The 16772-nt window shown below is 37.4% G+C and overlaps 1 protein-coding gene across 1 annotated transcript in view; it reads left to right on the top strand.

Moving 5' to 3' along the window:
- Positions 1–16772, top strand: part of SETD2 (SET domain containing 2, histone lysine methyltransferase) — a 127130-nt gene that overhangs the window by 96357 nt on the left and 14001 nt on the right. The window contains exons 16-18 of the mRNA XM_045530392.1: positions 2398–2532; positions 5955–6094; positions 10988–11099. Of these exons, the coding sequence (XP_045386348.1) occupies positions 2398–2532; positions 5955–6094; positions 10988–11099 (387 nt within the window). The remainder of the gene's footprint in view (positions 1–2397; positions 2533–5954; positions 6095–10987; positions 11100–16772) is intronic.

The raw sequence follows: 16772 nt of genomic DNA on the forward strand, positions 1-16772 counted from the left end.
ATATTACTGTTGTTGGCTTTGACATTGGCATGGTTGTTAGCTAGTTTGGATATGGAAAGAAATTACAGAACCCTGAAAAATATTCAAACAGTATATTTCCAAATGAATGTTGTTATCTTCGGTGATTATTTAGTCTAGCAATGGTGATGTTGTTCAGCACTTTTTGCCAGTTCCTTTGGGAATTATTTTCCAGTTGTGATATATATTCCTTCCTGATGGTAAATAGTTATTCTTTAAATACATCTTTTGCATTTTAGAAATGTAAAATTTGCCTAGAACCTATTGTACTGAATACAGGAAATGATCAAGCTAGATAATTCCATTTTAGTTCAGAAGTTATCTCCCAGCCAGCATTTGGACTCAGTCTTTAGAACCATAGCTTTATTCCATTAATCAAGTACTTTAGTGTCTGCATTATGAACTTATTTAACTATCTGATCTTGTCAGACAAATTTCTCATGAACATGTTGTCACAGAGGGCCAGAGGAATTTTTTCCTCCAAAATATTAGCATTTTTCCATTATAGATTCAGATGCTTGACCTCCTGGTCACTGTAGACTGTAGAAATCTTAATAACATGTTGTACCTTGGTGATGGTTTTTTGCAAAAATAGTATTTTGAACTAGCTTTTTTACTGTTTTGTAAAATCAGAATATGAAATGTTTCTTGCTCAAAATATGTGATATAATTATGAGACTCATTCTAGTTCAAATAAGTGAAAGTGACAGTAATAGGAAATGAAGTTGGGAAAGTTACAGTAGGGCCTTGGGGAGGAACAAGATGGTTAGGGCTTTATAAGGATTTTTGGCTGTTAGTCTGAGTAATGTGGAAATCTGCTAGAGCAGTTAGAATGGATTGGCATGATCTGACACATTTTAAGAGAATCACTGTGGCCACTCTCAGCAAAGAGATTGTAGGAGTCCCGGGCATAAGTGGGGAGACCACTTAAAAAGCTGTTGAATAATCATCCAGGCAAGAGAATATGGTTATTTGCACATGGTATGAGTAGAAGAGTGAGAAAATATATATAGGTTGAGTATCCCTTTCCGTAATGCTTCGGACCAGAAGTGTTTTGGGTTTTAAATATTTTTGGATTTGGGAATGTTTACATTATATATAGTTACTGTTTGAGCATCCCTAATCTGAAATGTTCCAATGAGCATTTCCTTTGAGCTTCATGTGGACGCTCAGAAAGTTCCAGATTTTGGAGCATTGAGGATTTCAGATTTTTGGATTAGGGATGCTCAACCTGTACATAATAATGCATACATACATACAATCATGTGCCATATAATGATGTTTCAGTCAATGATGGACCACATATATAACAGTTGTCCCCATAAGATTATAACAGAGCTGAAAAATTCTTATTGCCTTGTGATGTCTTGATGATCTTGACCTTGTATAAGCCTAAGCTAAAGTGTTCCTGTCTAAGTTTAAAAAAATTTTTTTTTACTTATACATAATAGATGTACATATTTTCAGGGTACATGTGATAATTTTAATACATTCATATAATTTGTAAAAATAAAATCAGTGTAATTGGAATATACATCTTTTATATTTTTGTTTTCTCTATGTTAGAAACATTCAAATTATTTTCTTCTAGCTATTTTGAAATATACATTATTGTAAACTATAGTCACTCTACTGGTCTATGAAAAACTAAGTGTTATATCTGCTGTCAAACTGTATATTTTTACCCATTAACCAACCTCTCTTCATCCCCTCTATGTGTCTTAGTTTTTATCAAAAAAGTTTAAAAAGTGAAAAAATTAGAAATTTTAAAAATAGAAAAAAGGATATAAATAAAATATTTTTATACAGCTGTCAATTTGTGTTTTTTAAGCTAAGAGTTTTGACGAAAGAGTCAAAAAGTTGAAAAAAATTCCAGAAGTTTATAAAGCAAAAAAATTACAGTGAGTTTAGGTTAATTTGTTATTGAAGAAAGAAAAATTTTTTAAAATAAATTTAGTGTAGCCTAAGTGTGCAGTGTTACAAGGTCTACAGTAGTGTATGGTAATGTCCTAGGCCTTCACATTCACTTACCACTCACTGACGCACCTAGAGCAACTTCTAGTCCTGCAAGCTCCATTCATGCTAAGTGCACTATATAGGTGTACTATTTTTTATCTAGTATACTGTATTTTTACTGTACTTTTTCTATGTTTAGATACGCTTAGATATATAAATACATAAAAAGAAACTTTGGTGTTTGAAGCAAAAGATTATTTTATACATTTGTATCTAAATGTATACATACAAATGTACATATATGAAAAGTTAAACATTCTATGGGTGTATCTTCTAATAAGACTGTGCCAATTTGGAAATTACCTACTGGTTCATTATAACTAGAGAAGTATAAATTATTAATTTCTTCATTTTATCTTTCAGAGCTATGCCCAGCCAAGTCTTCAGTATATCCAGGGCCAACAGATTTTCACAGCTCACCCACAAGGAGTGGTGGTACAGCCAACTGCAGCAGTGACTACAATAGTCGCACCAGGGCAGCCTCAGCCCTTACAGCCAGTAAGAAATATTTCAGTTGTTAAGACACTCATTGCCTGTCTACTTTGTCTTTAGAATATTTTTTTTGGGGTGTTTTGGTTTGGTTTTGGGTTTTATTTTTGTTGTTTTCTACTCTGTTCTTTGTTTTTTGGGTTGTGCAGTGACCAATTTTACCTGAGTACCCTAAGAGCGTACACTTAGCCATTCTAACTAAGTTTTTAATTTTGTGGAATTAGTAGTTGTGTTTATTGGTTTACTGATGTGTTTTTGCTCTTTAGGATCATTCTTATTTGTTATTATTTACCCTGACCTTGTTTTTTTGTTTGTTTGTTTGTTTTATTTTTGAGACAAGATCTTGCTCTGTTGACCTGGCTAGGGGCTAGAGTGCCGTGGTGTCATCATAGCTCACTGCGACCTCAAACTCCCGGGCTCAAGTGATCCGCCTGTCTCAGCCTCCTGAGTAGCTGGGCGTATAGGCACGTACCACCATGCCTGGCTAATTTTTCTACTTTTTCTAGAGATGTAGTCTTGCTGTGGTGCTCAGGCTGGTCGAGAACTCCTGCCTTAAGTGATACTCCTGCCTTGGCCTCCCTAAGTGCTAGGATTACAGGTGTGAGCTACCGCACCCAGCCAACTTTGTATTTGTATACTTCACTATGAATTGTTGAGTTGATGATTTTCTAGACTATTAGTATTTACTGAGTGCAGGTTGAGTATCCCTTTATCCAAGATGCTTGGGATTAGAAGTGTTTCAGATTTCAGATTTTTATGGATTTTGGAATATCTGCATTATACTTAACTGGTTGAGCATCCCTAATACAAAAAATCTAAAGCCAAAATGCTTCAATGAGTATTTCCTTTGAGCGTGACCTTTGAGCATCATGTCGACACTCAAACAGTTTGGATTTTTGGATTAGGGCTACTCAACCTGTATTAGAATATAATACTGTACTAGGGACCATGGACTAGGAGTATAGAATTGTGTTATATACTTCACTATACATGTTACACAGTTACCAAGGGAAGCTTTTGGTATTCTACAACATATATAAAAGGATATGGTGAAATCTTATAGTGTTATTGTTCTTTTTGGATAAAGTGGAAAACAAGACTGACATAAGAAGCAATTGAAAGATTCTAAACGGGAGAATAACATGATCAATCACATCAGCAGTTTATAACACTGACAGTTTTGGAGAAGGCTCTTGCAATAACCCAGCAATTGATGGTGGCTTTAGACAAATAAGATAGTGGAGATGTGGTAAAAATACTGTATGTGAAACAATTGGAGAATAAGACAATGTACTTAAAATGGAGTGCTTGTTATGAGTTGGGCCCTTCTAGGCATTTTGAATACAAACATGGGTAGGATTCCATTCATATTCTTATAAGCCTACATTTCAAATTGGTCACAGAATTGGTCACAGTGAATAACCCTAAAGGTAGTCAGAGCTTAGTGTCATGAAAGGTGCAGATAAAAGTGGTGGCGGATTTGAGGAGGAAAAGAATTGTTCCCACGTAGGGGAAAGATTAGTAATTTAGTAAGTGCTCAATGATTTGCAATATCCTTTTTTTTTTTTTTAGTAAATATGTAAATATATTTTATATGACAAATGTAAATGTCAGTTTTATTTGAATATTCAACTATAAAAAATGAAAATTTATATACTTATGACTGTTAAGAAAATGTTAGAAACCATTAAAATGTTGTCAGAATACTAAGGCACTGAATACAAATATCCCTTGAAATATGAATTATCTAAACTCTTATATGTTTAATATTCAGTTGTTCATAGATGTTTTCTTAAAAATATTTTTTTCGTTAAAAATATTTTTAATGAAATGATTCAAACTTATTCATTTTCCCTGAAAGATAGAGTTTTAAACAAGTACATAACACATCCTAATGAAAATAGTGTGATACACCCAGGTTCAAAGGTACTTTACCAAAAGGGTTTATATACCTGGATGTTTTATTCTAGATGAACCTTTTTTTGTATATTCTTTAAAAACAAAAGCTTTGGGAAAATGTTTAGGAATGTAGTATAGAGTTAAAACTCTAATCTTTCAATAGTTATATAGAACTTTTAAATTTTTGATACAATTATCCAAATGGTAATATGATCCTAAGCTTTTGTGTCAAATTATATAGTGATAACTTTTCATGCTTCAGTATGCCTTATTGAGGCTGATGTATTGCTGAGATGAAACAGATGCAATATTCTTAAGTGACACAGAAGCTTAGGGAAAATAGGTGACTTTCCAGGCCAGACAGAGGATAGGGAAATGGAGGAAGTAAAACTTAGACTGGGCCAAAAACCCCTGGCTAGGTGAAATAGGGACAAAGAAGTGGTATGCCACAAAGTCCAAGATCCAGAGATGCCAAAAGACCCATGCTTGCTTAAAAGTGAGCACATTTTATCTGAGCCTGAGGTCTCAGATTCCTCTTCTACTGCTCAAGCAAAGGTAAAGCTGAAAAAATTATTCTTCATCAGTAGACTTACATAGAAGGAACAATTAAGGATATGTATTTTTATGGTGATTGTTTTAGTCTGCTAGGGCTGCTATAACAAAATACCACAGACTGAGTGGCTTAAGCAATAGGAATTAATTTTCTCACAGTTCTAGAGACTGGAAGTCCAAGATCAGGATGTTAGTGGGGTTGGTTTTTGATAAAGCCCCTCTTCCTGGCTTGCAGATGGCCACCGTCTCACTGTGTCTTCACATGGCCTTTTCTCTGCACAAGTCTTCTGGTATAACTTCCTCTTCATAGAAGGACACCAGTCCTGTTGGATTAGGTCCCCACCCTTATGACCTCATGTAACCTAGTTACCTCTTTACAAGCCCTGTCTCCAAATAATAGTCACAATGTTAGGAATTTAACATATATATTTTTGGCAGACACAATTCAGGTCCTAATAGTGATTATGAAGTTTTTATGTTTTTTTAAAATGTGGCACTAAAATTTGAAAAATATCATTATGAGGTTTCAGGCCTACAAAGTACAGAAAAAATATAATGGATAAATGTTAATATTCTGTCATATTAGTTTCTCAGGTGTTTTTTGTTTCTGATTTTTTAAAGATAGGGGTATATCTAAAGCCCATTCAGCTAATTGGTATTCTGAATTTGGTATGCCATTTAGAATTGGTTTTTTAAAGTTGAAAAATACTACTCTAGATGATGAACTGCTGCAGGCTAGTTTTTAATGTGATACCTTGGACGGTGAACTTGAAGCCAATTGTCAATTTTTTGATAGATTCCCTACAGCTCTTCATATATACTGTCTTTTTAATGATTTCCCGGATTGTACCTTTGCTTTATCTTCTTTTAAGAGTTGATAGATGTACATTTTTGTGTATTGCCTAAGTGGGGTATTTTGTCTTATTCAGCCAGATTGAAAGAGATGTCAGTGATCACAAACATGTTTGTGTTCTTTGTAGCCTGAAATGGTTGTGACAAATAATCTCCTGGATCTACCACCCCCCTCTCCTCCCAAACCAAAAACTATTGTTTTACCTCCCAACTGGAAGACAGCCCGAGATCCAGAAGGGAAGATTTATTACTACCATGTGATCACAAGGTAAGAGGAGCTGTATGGGTATCCCCAAGTCTGCTTTCACCTGATCAAAGAAGCTGCCACTGTACAGGGAGTTTTACAGTTGTGGACTTCTTGTCATTTGCTGTTAACAGTGCTTAAAAGGCTGCTGAATTTCCAGAATCACATCTTAGACATTAGACTTTGGCCCTTTTGGGGTCTATTTTGGTATACTTTTAATCTGGAAGACTCTTGAAGAAAACTAAGGAGTTTTTAAAAATGGTAGTGACTTCATCTGACATTTTGTAGGTATCAGGGGTCATGGACAAACATTTTCTGTAAAAGTCCAGAAAATAAATATTTTAGGCTTTGCTGGCTAAGCAGTCTCTATCATTAATTATTCAACTCTGCCATTGTTATATAAGCAGCCATAGACAATACGGTATGAGGGGGTTTGTCTATATTCCAATTAAACTATTTACAGAAACAGGCATTGGGCTAGAGTTGGTCTATGGGCCATGGTTTGACAATGACTGCTATATATTAAAACCCTAATTTATCTTTTTCTTAGAATTTTTTTTAATGACAGCACTTTTTGTACCAAATTGAAGATAGCTGGATTGCTTATTCTGACAAAAATTATTTATGCTTGTTGTAGAAAACAAATATAGTAGAAGAGTACTATGAAGGAAGTATAAGTACTAAAAATACTACCTAGAGATGACTCATTTAACATTTTTTTAAATACCTTTTTGTTTTGGACAGATACCTTTATGTTTTGTATATGTTCTTTCTGTGTGGGGGTGGATGAGTGGGTGGGGGCATACATTCATCAGTAAGTTATTAGGATGCGTGTTTTTGTAGTCTGCTTTATTTACTAATTGGTTTTATAGAACTTAATTTATACAGAACTATGTTGTTTATTTGTATTTATTTATTTATTTACTTTTGAGACAGAATCTCACTCTGTCACCTAGGCCAGGGTGCAGTGACATCATCATAGCTCACCGCAACCTCAAACTCCTTGGCTGAAGCAAATCCTTCTGCCTCTGCCTTCCTAGTAACTGGGACTACAGGTGCGAGCCACCACGCCCAGCTAATTTTTCTGTTTATTGTAGAGATGAGTCTCACTCTTGTTCAGGCTGGTCTCAAACTCCTGGCCTCAAGCAATCCTCCTGCCTTGGCCTCCCAAAGTGCTAGGATTACAGACCTGAGCCACCACACCAGAATTATGTTACTTTTAATGCTTGTTTATACTTTATTTCGGGGCCATCAAACTCTGCCCCCATAGGCATTTGTTTTTGCCAATAAAGTTTTCTTGGAACACACCCATGCTCACTTGCTTACGAATTGTCTGTGGCTGCTTTCACACCATAATGGCAGAGTCATTGTGACAAAGACCATATGGCCCACAAGGTCAAAAACATTTACTATCTGATCCTTTACAGGAAAAGTTTGCCAACCACTGCTGTATTGTATAGCTATGCCAAATTTTACTTAACCCACTCTGATTGATGAATCTTCACTATTTTATATCTAACTATAACCCTCAACAGCCTCGGGGACACTAATCTTATTATTTTTTTCAAGTAGATTTTTAGAATTTTTGGGCAAAACAGATGCATATTTTAAATTGAGAAATATCAGCTTACCACATTAAAAAAAATAGTTTGTACCAATTTGGACTCACACAAAAAATAGATGAAAGTGCCTTTTTCCTCATGTCATCTCTTTTAATCTTGTAAGTCTAATAGGTGAGAAATCTTATTTTCATTTCCTCTTTTTAAATTATTATCTTTTTTTTTTTTTTTTTTTTTAGAAATGAGGTCTGTCACCCAGGCTGGAGTCCAGTGGTGCGATCACAGCTCACTGCAACATTGAATGCCTGGGCTCATGCGATCCTCCTGCCTCAGCTTCCAGAGTTGCTGGAACTATAGGCACATACTTGGCTAAATTTTTAATTTTTTGTAGAGATGAGGTCTCACTAAGTTGCCCAGGCTGGTTTTGAACTCCTGTCCTCAAGTGATGCTCCCACCATGGTCTCCCAAAGTGCTGGGATCACACCTAGCCCCAACTTTTTTATTATTGAGATGGAATGCCTTCATTAGATTATTGACCACTTGTATCTTTTATGGGTTGTTTCTTTGGGGCATCACCCCATTTTCTGTTTGCATTGTTAGATCTCTTTATCAAGAATGTTATGAGTGTTTTTGATATCTTGTGACATAAAGAAGTTTAAAACTTGTATACAGTCAACTATTTTTCCTCTTTATTTTATGCTTAGAAAGCCTTCCCTATTCCCATTTAGAATACCTTTACAAAATGAGCCCTCAGGCTGGGCGTGGTGGCTCACACCTGTAATCCTAGCACTCTGGGAGGCCGAGGCAGGAGGATCGCTTGAGGTCAGGAGTTCGAGACCAGCCTGAGCAAGAACGAGACCCTGTCTCTACTAAAAATAGAAAGAAATTAGCTGGAAAACTAAAAATATATATAGAAAAAATTAGCCGGGCATGGTGGCGCATGCCTGTAGTCCCAGCTACTTGGGAGGCTGAGGCAGGAGGATCGCTTGAGCCCAGAAGTTTGAGGTTGTTGTGAGCTAGGCTGATGCCACGATACTCTAGCCCTGGACTCTTGTCTCAAAAAAAAAAAAAAAATGAGCCCTCAATATGTTGTTAACTGAATTCATAGTGATTTTAAGAATGAGTATCTGCAAATTTAACCAGAACTTTGGTTTTTAACACCAAAACAACCTTTTTAATTTCTTTCTTCCTTTCTTTCTTTTGGAGACAGAGTCTCACTGTGTTGCCCGGGCTAGAGTGAGTGCTGTGGCATCAGCCTAGCTCACAGCAATCTCAAACTCCTGGGCTCAAGCGATCCTCCTGCCTCAGCCTCCCGAGTAGCTGGGACTACAGGCATGCACCACCATGCCCGGCTAATTTTTTCTATATATATTTTTAGCTGCCCATGTAATTTCTTTCTATTTTTAGTAGAGACGGGGTGTCATTCTTGTTCAGGCTGGTCTCGAACTCCTGAGCTCAAACAATCCGCCCGCCTCGGCCTCCCAGAATGCTAGGATTAAAGGCGTGAGCCACCGCGCCTGGCCAACCTTTTTAATTTCTTATTCATATGTGTACCTTTTCCATCTTTTTACAAGGTTTCCTTTATTCGACACCTAAGAACAGACGTTTATATATATTTTTTGTTGTTGTTGTTGTTCTGTTTCTTTAATAAAAACTACAGTTGCTTGTGGTTCTTTTATTACAGTAGAAATCTTGAGCCTGCTTTTTTAAATTATTTGCATAGGTCAGAGGTAAGCCTATTTTCACAATAATCTGTATAACTGATTTACATCAAGTGTCTTTAATATTGCTGACTAAAGATTGGTGTGATAGCCTCATGCCTGTAATCCCAGTACTTCGGGAGGCCTAGGCAGGAGGATTGCTTGAGGGCGAGAGTTTGAGACCAGTCTGGCTAACATACAGAACCCGTCACTACCAAAAAAAAAAAAAAAAAAAAACAACTGGTGTGGTAGGAAAGCAGAATACTACAGTGGCAGGATTGACTTGCCAGATATGTTGCTGGCTCCTCTGAGGCTTTTTTTTGTTTTTTTCATTTTGGAGACAGAGCCTTGCTTTGTCACCCAACCTAGAGTGCAGTGGCATGATTATAGCTCACTGCAACCTCAAAGTCCTGGGCCCAAGTGATCCTCCTCCCTCAGCCTCCTGAGTAGCTGGGACTACAGGCATGCACCACCATGCCTGACTGATTTTCTTCTATTTTTAGTAGAGATAGGGGTCTTGCCCTTGCTCAGGCTGGTCTCGAACTCCTAACCTCAAGTGATCCTCCACCTCGGCCTCCCAGAGTACTAGGATTATAGGCATGAGCCACCATTTCCATCCTCTTTTGAGGCTTTTGACATTTTAAGTCACTGTCCATAGTATTCCCTGAATAGCTGACTTTGGTCTCCAAAACATGAATATCTTTACTTCCAGTTTTTACCCTATAGATCTAGTTTTTTTTTCTTTTTTATCTTTTCCTGCTTATTTTCACAGCAACTATAAACATGCAATGAGCTAACATAGCTGAGCCATTCTTTTTGCAGTTGAGAATATTTTTAGCAGAGAGTATGAGTTTTTTTGTTTTGTTTTGTTTTTTTGAGACAGAGTCTTGCTCTGTTGCCTGGGCTAGAATGAGTGCCGCGGCATCAGCCTAGCTCACAGCAACCTAAACTCCTGGGCTCAAGCAATCCAACTGCCTCAGCCTCCCAAGTAGCTGGGATTACAGGCATGTGCCACCGTGCCTGGCTAATTTTTTCTATATATTTTTAGTTCTCCAGATAATTTCTTTCTATTTTTAGTACAGATGGGGTCTCGCTCTTGCTCAGGCTGGTCTCGAACTCCTGAGCTCAAACAATCCTCCTGCCTCGGCCTCCCAGAGTGCTAGGATTACAGGCGTGAGCCACCGCGCCTGGCCGAGAGTATGAGTTTTTAACCTGTGCATATTTTCTGTGCTGTCAGTCATTAAACCAAAGGAGTAGAACCTACAAACAAGAATGCTGCTGAAGCAAGGGACAGTTTATCACATGGTTAAGGATTGTGAGGCATGTTGTGATTTATTTTGTTTTGCTCCAGGTACATGGTGTCACTATTGATCTCTCTACCTGCAGAGGGATGCCATAGGCAGTCATCTACTCCATGTATTTTTAGGCTTTGCTGAGTCCTATTTTCAGGACATTAAGAGTCAAGTGAGAGGCAGAGAAGATGTTCGGTTTTATTGCTTTCTTCAGCACCCAGCCAATGTTGTCAGTTCATTGCCCACAGAAATATGGTGGGCTACACAGTGAACAGGGGTATGTCTTATGTATGTATGAGCAGAGATGCCTCTGCCAGGGTTCTGTTTTCTAGCCATGACAGCATGACTGTTCTTACCTCCTTCTAGGCAGACTCAGTGGGATCCCCCTACTTGGGAAAGCCCAGGAGATGATGCCAGCCTTGAGCATGAAGCTGAGATGGACCTGGGAACCCCAACATATGATGAAAATCCCATGAAGGTGAGTGCGGCTTACACGTATGTTTCCTGATCATTTGGGAGTCAGTGTCTTATCATTCTGTAAAGCCAGTAGTCATGCGATCTTGGGGTTCTTTTTTTCCTTTTTCTGGAAAATATGTGAATGATCATTCATGTGTCATGGCAGAGATGAAGTCAGGGAGAAAATAGACCTTTTCTAGACTTTCAGGTACTCAAATGCATAGTACCTACTTACTCATTTGAGAAATGTATACATAGGAGAAGGGTTTTGCATAGACCAATCATGAAAGCGTTTTGTGGGACACTAATAATAGCAAAAGGCAAAGAGAGAGAACAAGAGAGGCCCTGAGGTGAGGTCATCATAGTATTCATACTCCTTTGTAACTTCTTTTAATATATCTTAACTTTCCTTCTTAGTTTGTATAGATTTGCTGCATTATTCTTGATGGTGAGGGGTATGTATATGTGTTTTCACATGTGTTTTGGTTTTTCTGACTGAAGTCTTACTTTGATGTTGCAGTTTAATGCCCTGCTATTTTGGGATTGGTGGGTCAGAAATGAAGTTAAGCTGGTTATATTAAAACCTCACCAAAGGAGTATAACCCACCCCAACCCCCTTTTTGTAAAGATTTGGGGCAGAGGTAATTCACTATGTAAATACTAGAACAGAGAAGGTAAGAAAGAGCTTATTCCTCATCGCTCCCTCTGATAGGACAGTAATTGGAATGAGAGGTCACATAAATCAAATGGTCAGTGATTGAATTAAAATGATTTTTATCCTTTTCCACTTGTAAAGGCCAAGTAACAGGGCAGCCTTATGTGCCATGATAAGCAATTAGATCTCCATTCTCTGTAGGTGGTAGAAAACCTTTAAAGTGGCTTGAACAGCGACACGATCAGACTTGCCTATTAGGAAGCTCTGTGGGAGAGATGAACTGGAGGGGTTGACCATGAGGGACCTTGCAATGAGCTTAATTTTAATTAGGTTTACTCAGCACCCAGCAGCACCACATCATCTGTTCAAAATGCAGAATTTCAGCCATGCACAGTGGTTTGCACTCTGGGCTGAGCAGGGAGGATCACTTGAGCCCAGGAGTTCTGGGTTGTAGTACACCATGCTGATAAGGTGTCTGCACTAACTTTGGTGTCGATATGGTAACCTCCTGGGAGCTGGGGACCACCAGGTTGCCTAAGGAGAGGTGAACCTGCCCAGGTTGGAAACGGAGTAGGTCAAAACTCCTGTGCTGATTAGTAGTGATATCGCATCTGTGAATAGCCACTGTACTCCACCCAGTCTGGCAACATAGCGAGACCTCATCTCAAGAAAAAAAAAAGCAGACTTGTAGTCCCTGCCCGAGACCTGCTAGATCAGAATCTGAAGTTATGGAAAGTTCCTAGGTGATTCACACACACATTAAAGTCTGAGCAGTACAAAGTACTGTTTGTGATTGACTGTAAGAAAAGCATAATCATAAAACCTTACTATATACATAACCACCGAGAGCGAGTGATTTGTCAGGTTATGTCTGATCTTCACTCCTCTGCTACCCTGAGAGGATGTGTGTGTGTTTGGGGATTAAGATGTTGTTGTGGCCGGGTGTGGTGGCTCACGCCTATAATCCTAGCACTCTGGGAGGCCGAGGCGGGTGGATTGCTTGAGGTCAGGAGTTTGAGACCAGCCTGAGCAAGAGCGAGACCCCATCTCTACTAAAAAAATGAAAGAAATTAGCTGGCCAACTAAAAATATATGTAGAAAAAATTAGCCGGGCATGGTGGCACGTGCCTGTAGTCCCAGCTACTTGGGAGGTTGATGCAGAAGGATTGCTTGAGCCCAGGAGTTTGAGGTTGCTGTGAGCTAGGCTGATGCCATGGCACTCATTCTAGCCCAGGCAACAGAGCGAGACTCTGTCTCAAAAAAAAAAAAACCAAGATGTTGTTGTACATGTTACAACCAAAAGGCAATGGCTGAATTATAGTCTAATAGCTTGGAACTTTGGATCCAACTATTTCAAATCACACAGATCTGAGGTTAATCCCATTATTCTTTACATTTTGGTTGTTTATCAGACATTGGAATTCCTATAGAGCACAAGTGCTGCACCTAGACCTAGGGATACAAAAGAAATACTAGGCAAAGTTACTGCTCTCGGGTCATAGGAATGTAAGGTTTGAAAATTGTACAGTATTGTGTGGTTAAGTGGCAAATTGAAGTTTTGACTGTAAGTACCAGAGACATTTATAGAAAGAGAAGATGTAGCATTAAGAGGAAATCAAAGAAGCATCAGAAAGAATGTGATAATGGAATTAATTGGGCTTTTTTTTTTTTTTAACCTATAAGGTCTGTGGAATAATTGGGTTTGAATTAAGCTTTAGGACCTTCTTGAGGCCTTTCCTTTAAGTCTCAGCTCCTGCCAGCCTTAATGTGACCCAGAGCGTTTTGTTTCAGGCTACAAGGGTTATCCAAGTATTTCCTTGTGCATTTTTCCTGAATACTTTTCCACAGCAAAAGAAGATAAAGAGGATATTGTAGTGAATTTTCTTTAAAGGTAGATGTATTATTTTAAAATGACTGACCTTTATTTGGCTTTTTGACTTTTTTAGAGTTAAAATATTCTCATTTTTAAATGATGATAATATGTGATAGTTGTGTTTTGGTTTGGTTTTTTATTAATATCCTTGGAAAAATAAAAGGTTAACAATGTCAGTGTTGGTTTTCCCAAATTTGTATTTTATTTAACAGGTTTATGAAAACCAGAGGTTTGGGAAGCACTGTACTTACACTCCTAAACAGAAATGGAATTATGTCCACTTTGATTAGTTTAGGACCTAGGAAGCTGAAAAAATTGAAGCACAGTTAGTACTGTGGCTATTCATTTCAGCAGTCATTTCCTGAAGACAGTTGGCCAGGCTATGTGCCCAGTGCCCTGTCTTTGGGGCCTGGGTCAGATTCTCTTCACTGATTCATTCTGCATGCACACACACACACACGTGTGTGTGTGTGTGTGTGTGTGTGTGTATACACTTAAGTATTAGAGGCAAGGGTATAGCTTCTAACTTCTTGCCCTAGAATTAATTATAAATAAATGTGTATACTGAATTCCAGAAAAGCTGGGATGCCCTAAAGTGATATATTTACAGTGACAACGGTGGGAAGATGATGAGTGTAATAATTGGGTTTCAGTTGAAAATTGTATATTCTAATTTGTAATGTATTTGAATGTGCTGTAAAGTATAAGTTAAAGGATAAAGAATTTTCCAGTAAGCAAAAAGAGGCTAAAAGAAAGTTGGGGCAAAGGCAGGGAAGGGGGAAAGTTTAGGGTATGTTTAGGGAATGGCCCTGTTTATTTGGGGGAGGAACATAGGCATCATAAAACTTAGAATCAAGCATGAGGTTGGAAGGGCATTGTGGGGGTTGGATCTTGGGGATTTTAAAATGTTGTAAAAGAATATGAACCTTGTGCATGGTGGGAAACCTTTGAATATATTTTGGTAAAATTTGTTATCACTCCCTTGGCTAGAGGATGACACTAGGATAAAATATTGTGATACATTTCTGTTGTTTAATAATGGTTTGTAAAATGTTTTTGATGATCTTTGAGTATGACTAGTGAGCAAGATTTTGGCATTACTTTGGTCATAGAAGGTGGAAGAGAATATCTGTGAAATCCATTAAAGTGCTGTGCACCCATGGGAGCTGGTAGAGGGCTGACCAACACCCCCATTACAAGTCTGCACCTACATGTGGGGAACTCTCTGTGTTGGCAATGATAGGGAGAATCACTTAACGTTGGGAATGTTTCTAGTACCTAGTGAGAGGCACTTTTGGTCATATGTGAGAGCCATTCTTCAGAGAGTTTTCAAAGTCTCACAGAGAATAATAAACTATATATGAAACTTTTCATAAATAAATATTCAAGAAAATGATGTATAAGCCGGGCATGGTGGCACACACCTATAATCCTAGCTACTCAGGAGGCTGAGGCAGGAGGATCGCTTGTGCCCAGGAGTTTGAGGTTGCTGTGAGCTAGGTTGATGCAGCAAGACTCTGTCTCAAAAAAAAAAAAAAAAGATGATATATAGATTTTGGCTTTAAGTTCTGTACCTACCAAGAATAAAAGAAGGAAGTTTATTTGGCTTGTCATTTAGAGACATAGAATTACTTAATATTTGCTGAATGATTCTATCACGAGAGAAAGCAGGTGACTAGCACATTAATTTACACAATGTTTATGTCTCAAGGCTTATGTCTGCAGGCCCTAAGAGTCAGAAATGACACTGCAAATAAAGAAATTGCCAAGTTTGTGCAAAACAATTTAGAGCCTTAAGGATGGCTTTAAAATAACACCTTTTCATTACTCATGACTGGCAGTCTCTGCTTTTCTTTTTTCTTTCAGTCTCTGCCTTTTAATTTGCATATTTAACCTGTTGACACTTAATAAATATGTATATCAGTAGGGTTGTGTTTTAAACTCTCTTATTTGTTTTCCAATTTTCTGCTTTTCTTTTCCTATTTTTTTGGGGGTTAATTTAGATTTTTTTCAAGTATTCTATGTTTTTCTTTTCTATTGGTTTATTAGTCATACCTCTTTGTTTTACTTATTTTTTAGTGGTTCTCAAAGTTTGATGTGGGGCCCTCTAGGGATTCCAAAACCCTTTCAAGGATGCCATAAGGTTAAAACTATTTTAATAATAATACTATCAATAAAACATTATATGTCTTTGTCACTCTCATACATTCATAAATGTACTATGGAATTTTCCAGAGAGTACATGATATGTTTCAATGCAGAAGGAAGTGAGACTCCAAGTGTATTCTCTTAGTGAGACATTAAAGAGATTTCTGGAGTATAAAACTATGTCACTCTTAATTAAATTTCCTTAGTTTTGGTAAACAATTATTTTTCACAAAAAATTATATAATGGATTTGTTAGTGTTATTTTAAGATAAATTAATAAATACTTGTTTCTCAGTTTAATTTCTAATATGAAAATTTTTGATACATATAACTCATATAAATGAAAGCTCTTTGGGGTACTCAGTGTTTTAAGAGTATAACGGGGTCCTGAGATCTAAAATTTGAGAACCACTGTTCTAAGGTTTACAATATGCATACTTGTCTTATTACCGTCCACCTTTATAATACACTACTTTTCTATAATTACTTATAATATAATTGACTATTTTATAATTGTAAGAACCTATAATTTGCACCCTCCTCTCCATTGTGCTTTTGTTGTCATACATTGCATTTTTTTATGTTATGAACCCCAGAATATATTAGTTTTTTGCTTTAAACAGTCTTAACTTTTAAAACTTGCAGCAAAGTCCTATATTTACCCACATATAGCTATGTATTATATAGCACTCTTCATTCTCTCATGTAGATTTGAGTTTCTACTTGGAGTTATTTTTCTTTAGCCTGAAAAATTACCTTTAATATTACTCCCACCTAAATGTAACCAAGCCCAACCTTATGTGGTTTCTGAGATCAGATAAGATAGGGCACATTCAGGGTGGTGTGGCCGTAGACTCTTTTAACACATTAACTGCCCTGTGAGTTGTATTTAACTCATACTAGTTTTGAGCCGGGGGCATCGTGAAGCATATATAACTCACATCTCTTCACCTCTGAAGCCGAGTGAACTGTTTTTCAAGTTGCATATAACTCATACATAGAAAACAATAAAAAATAAC

Source organism: Lemur catta, chromosome 18 (genome assembly GCF_020740605.2).
Source record: "Lemur catta isolate mLemCat1 chromosome 18, mLemCat1.pri, whole genome shotgun sequence".
In the NCBI taxonomy this organism is placed as follows: Eukaryota; Metazoa; Chordata; class Mammalia; order Primates; family Lemuridae; genus Lemur; species Lemur catta.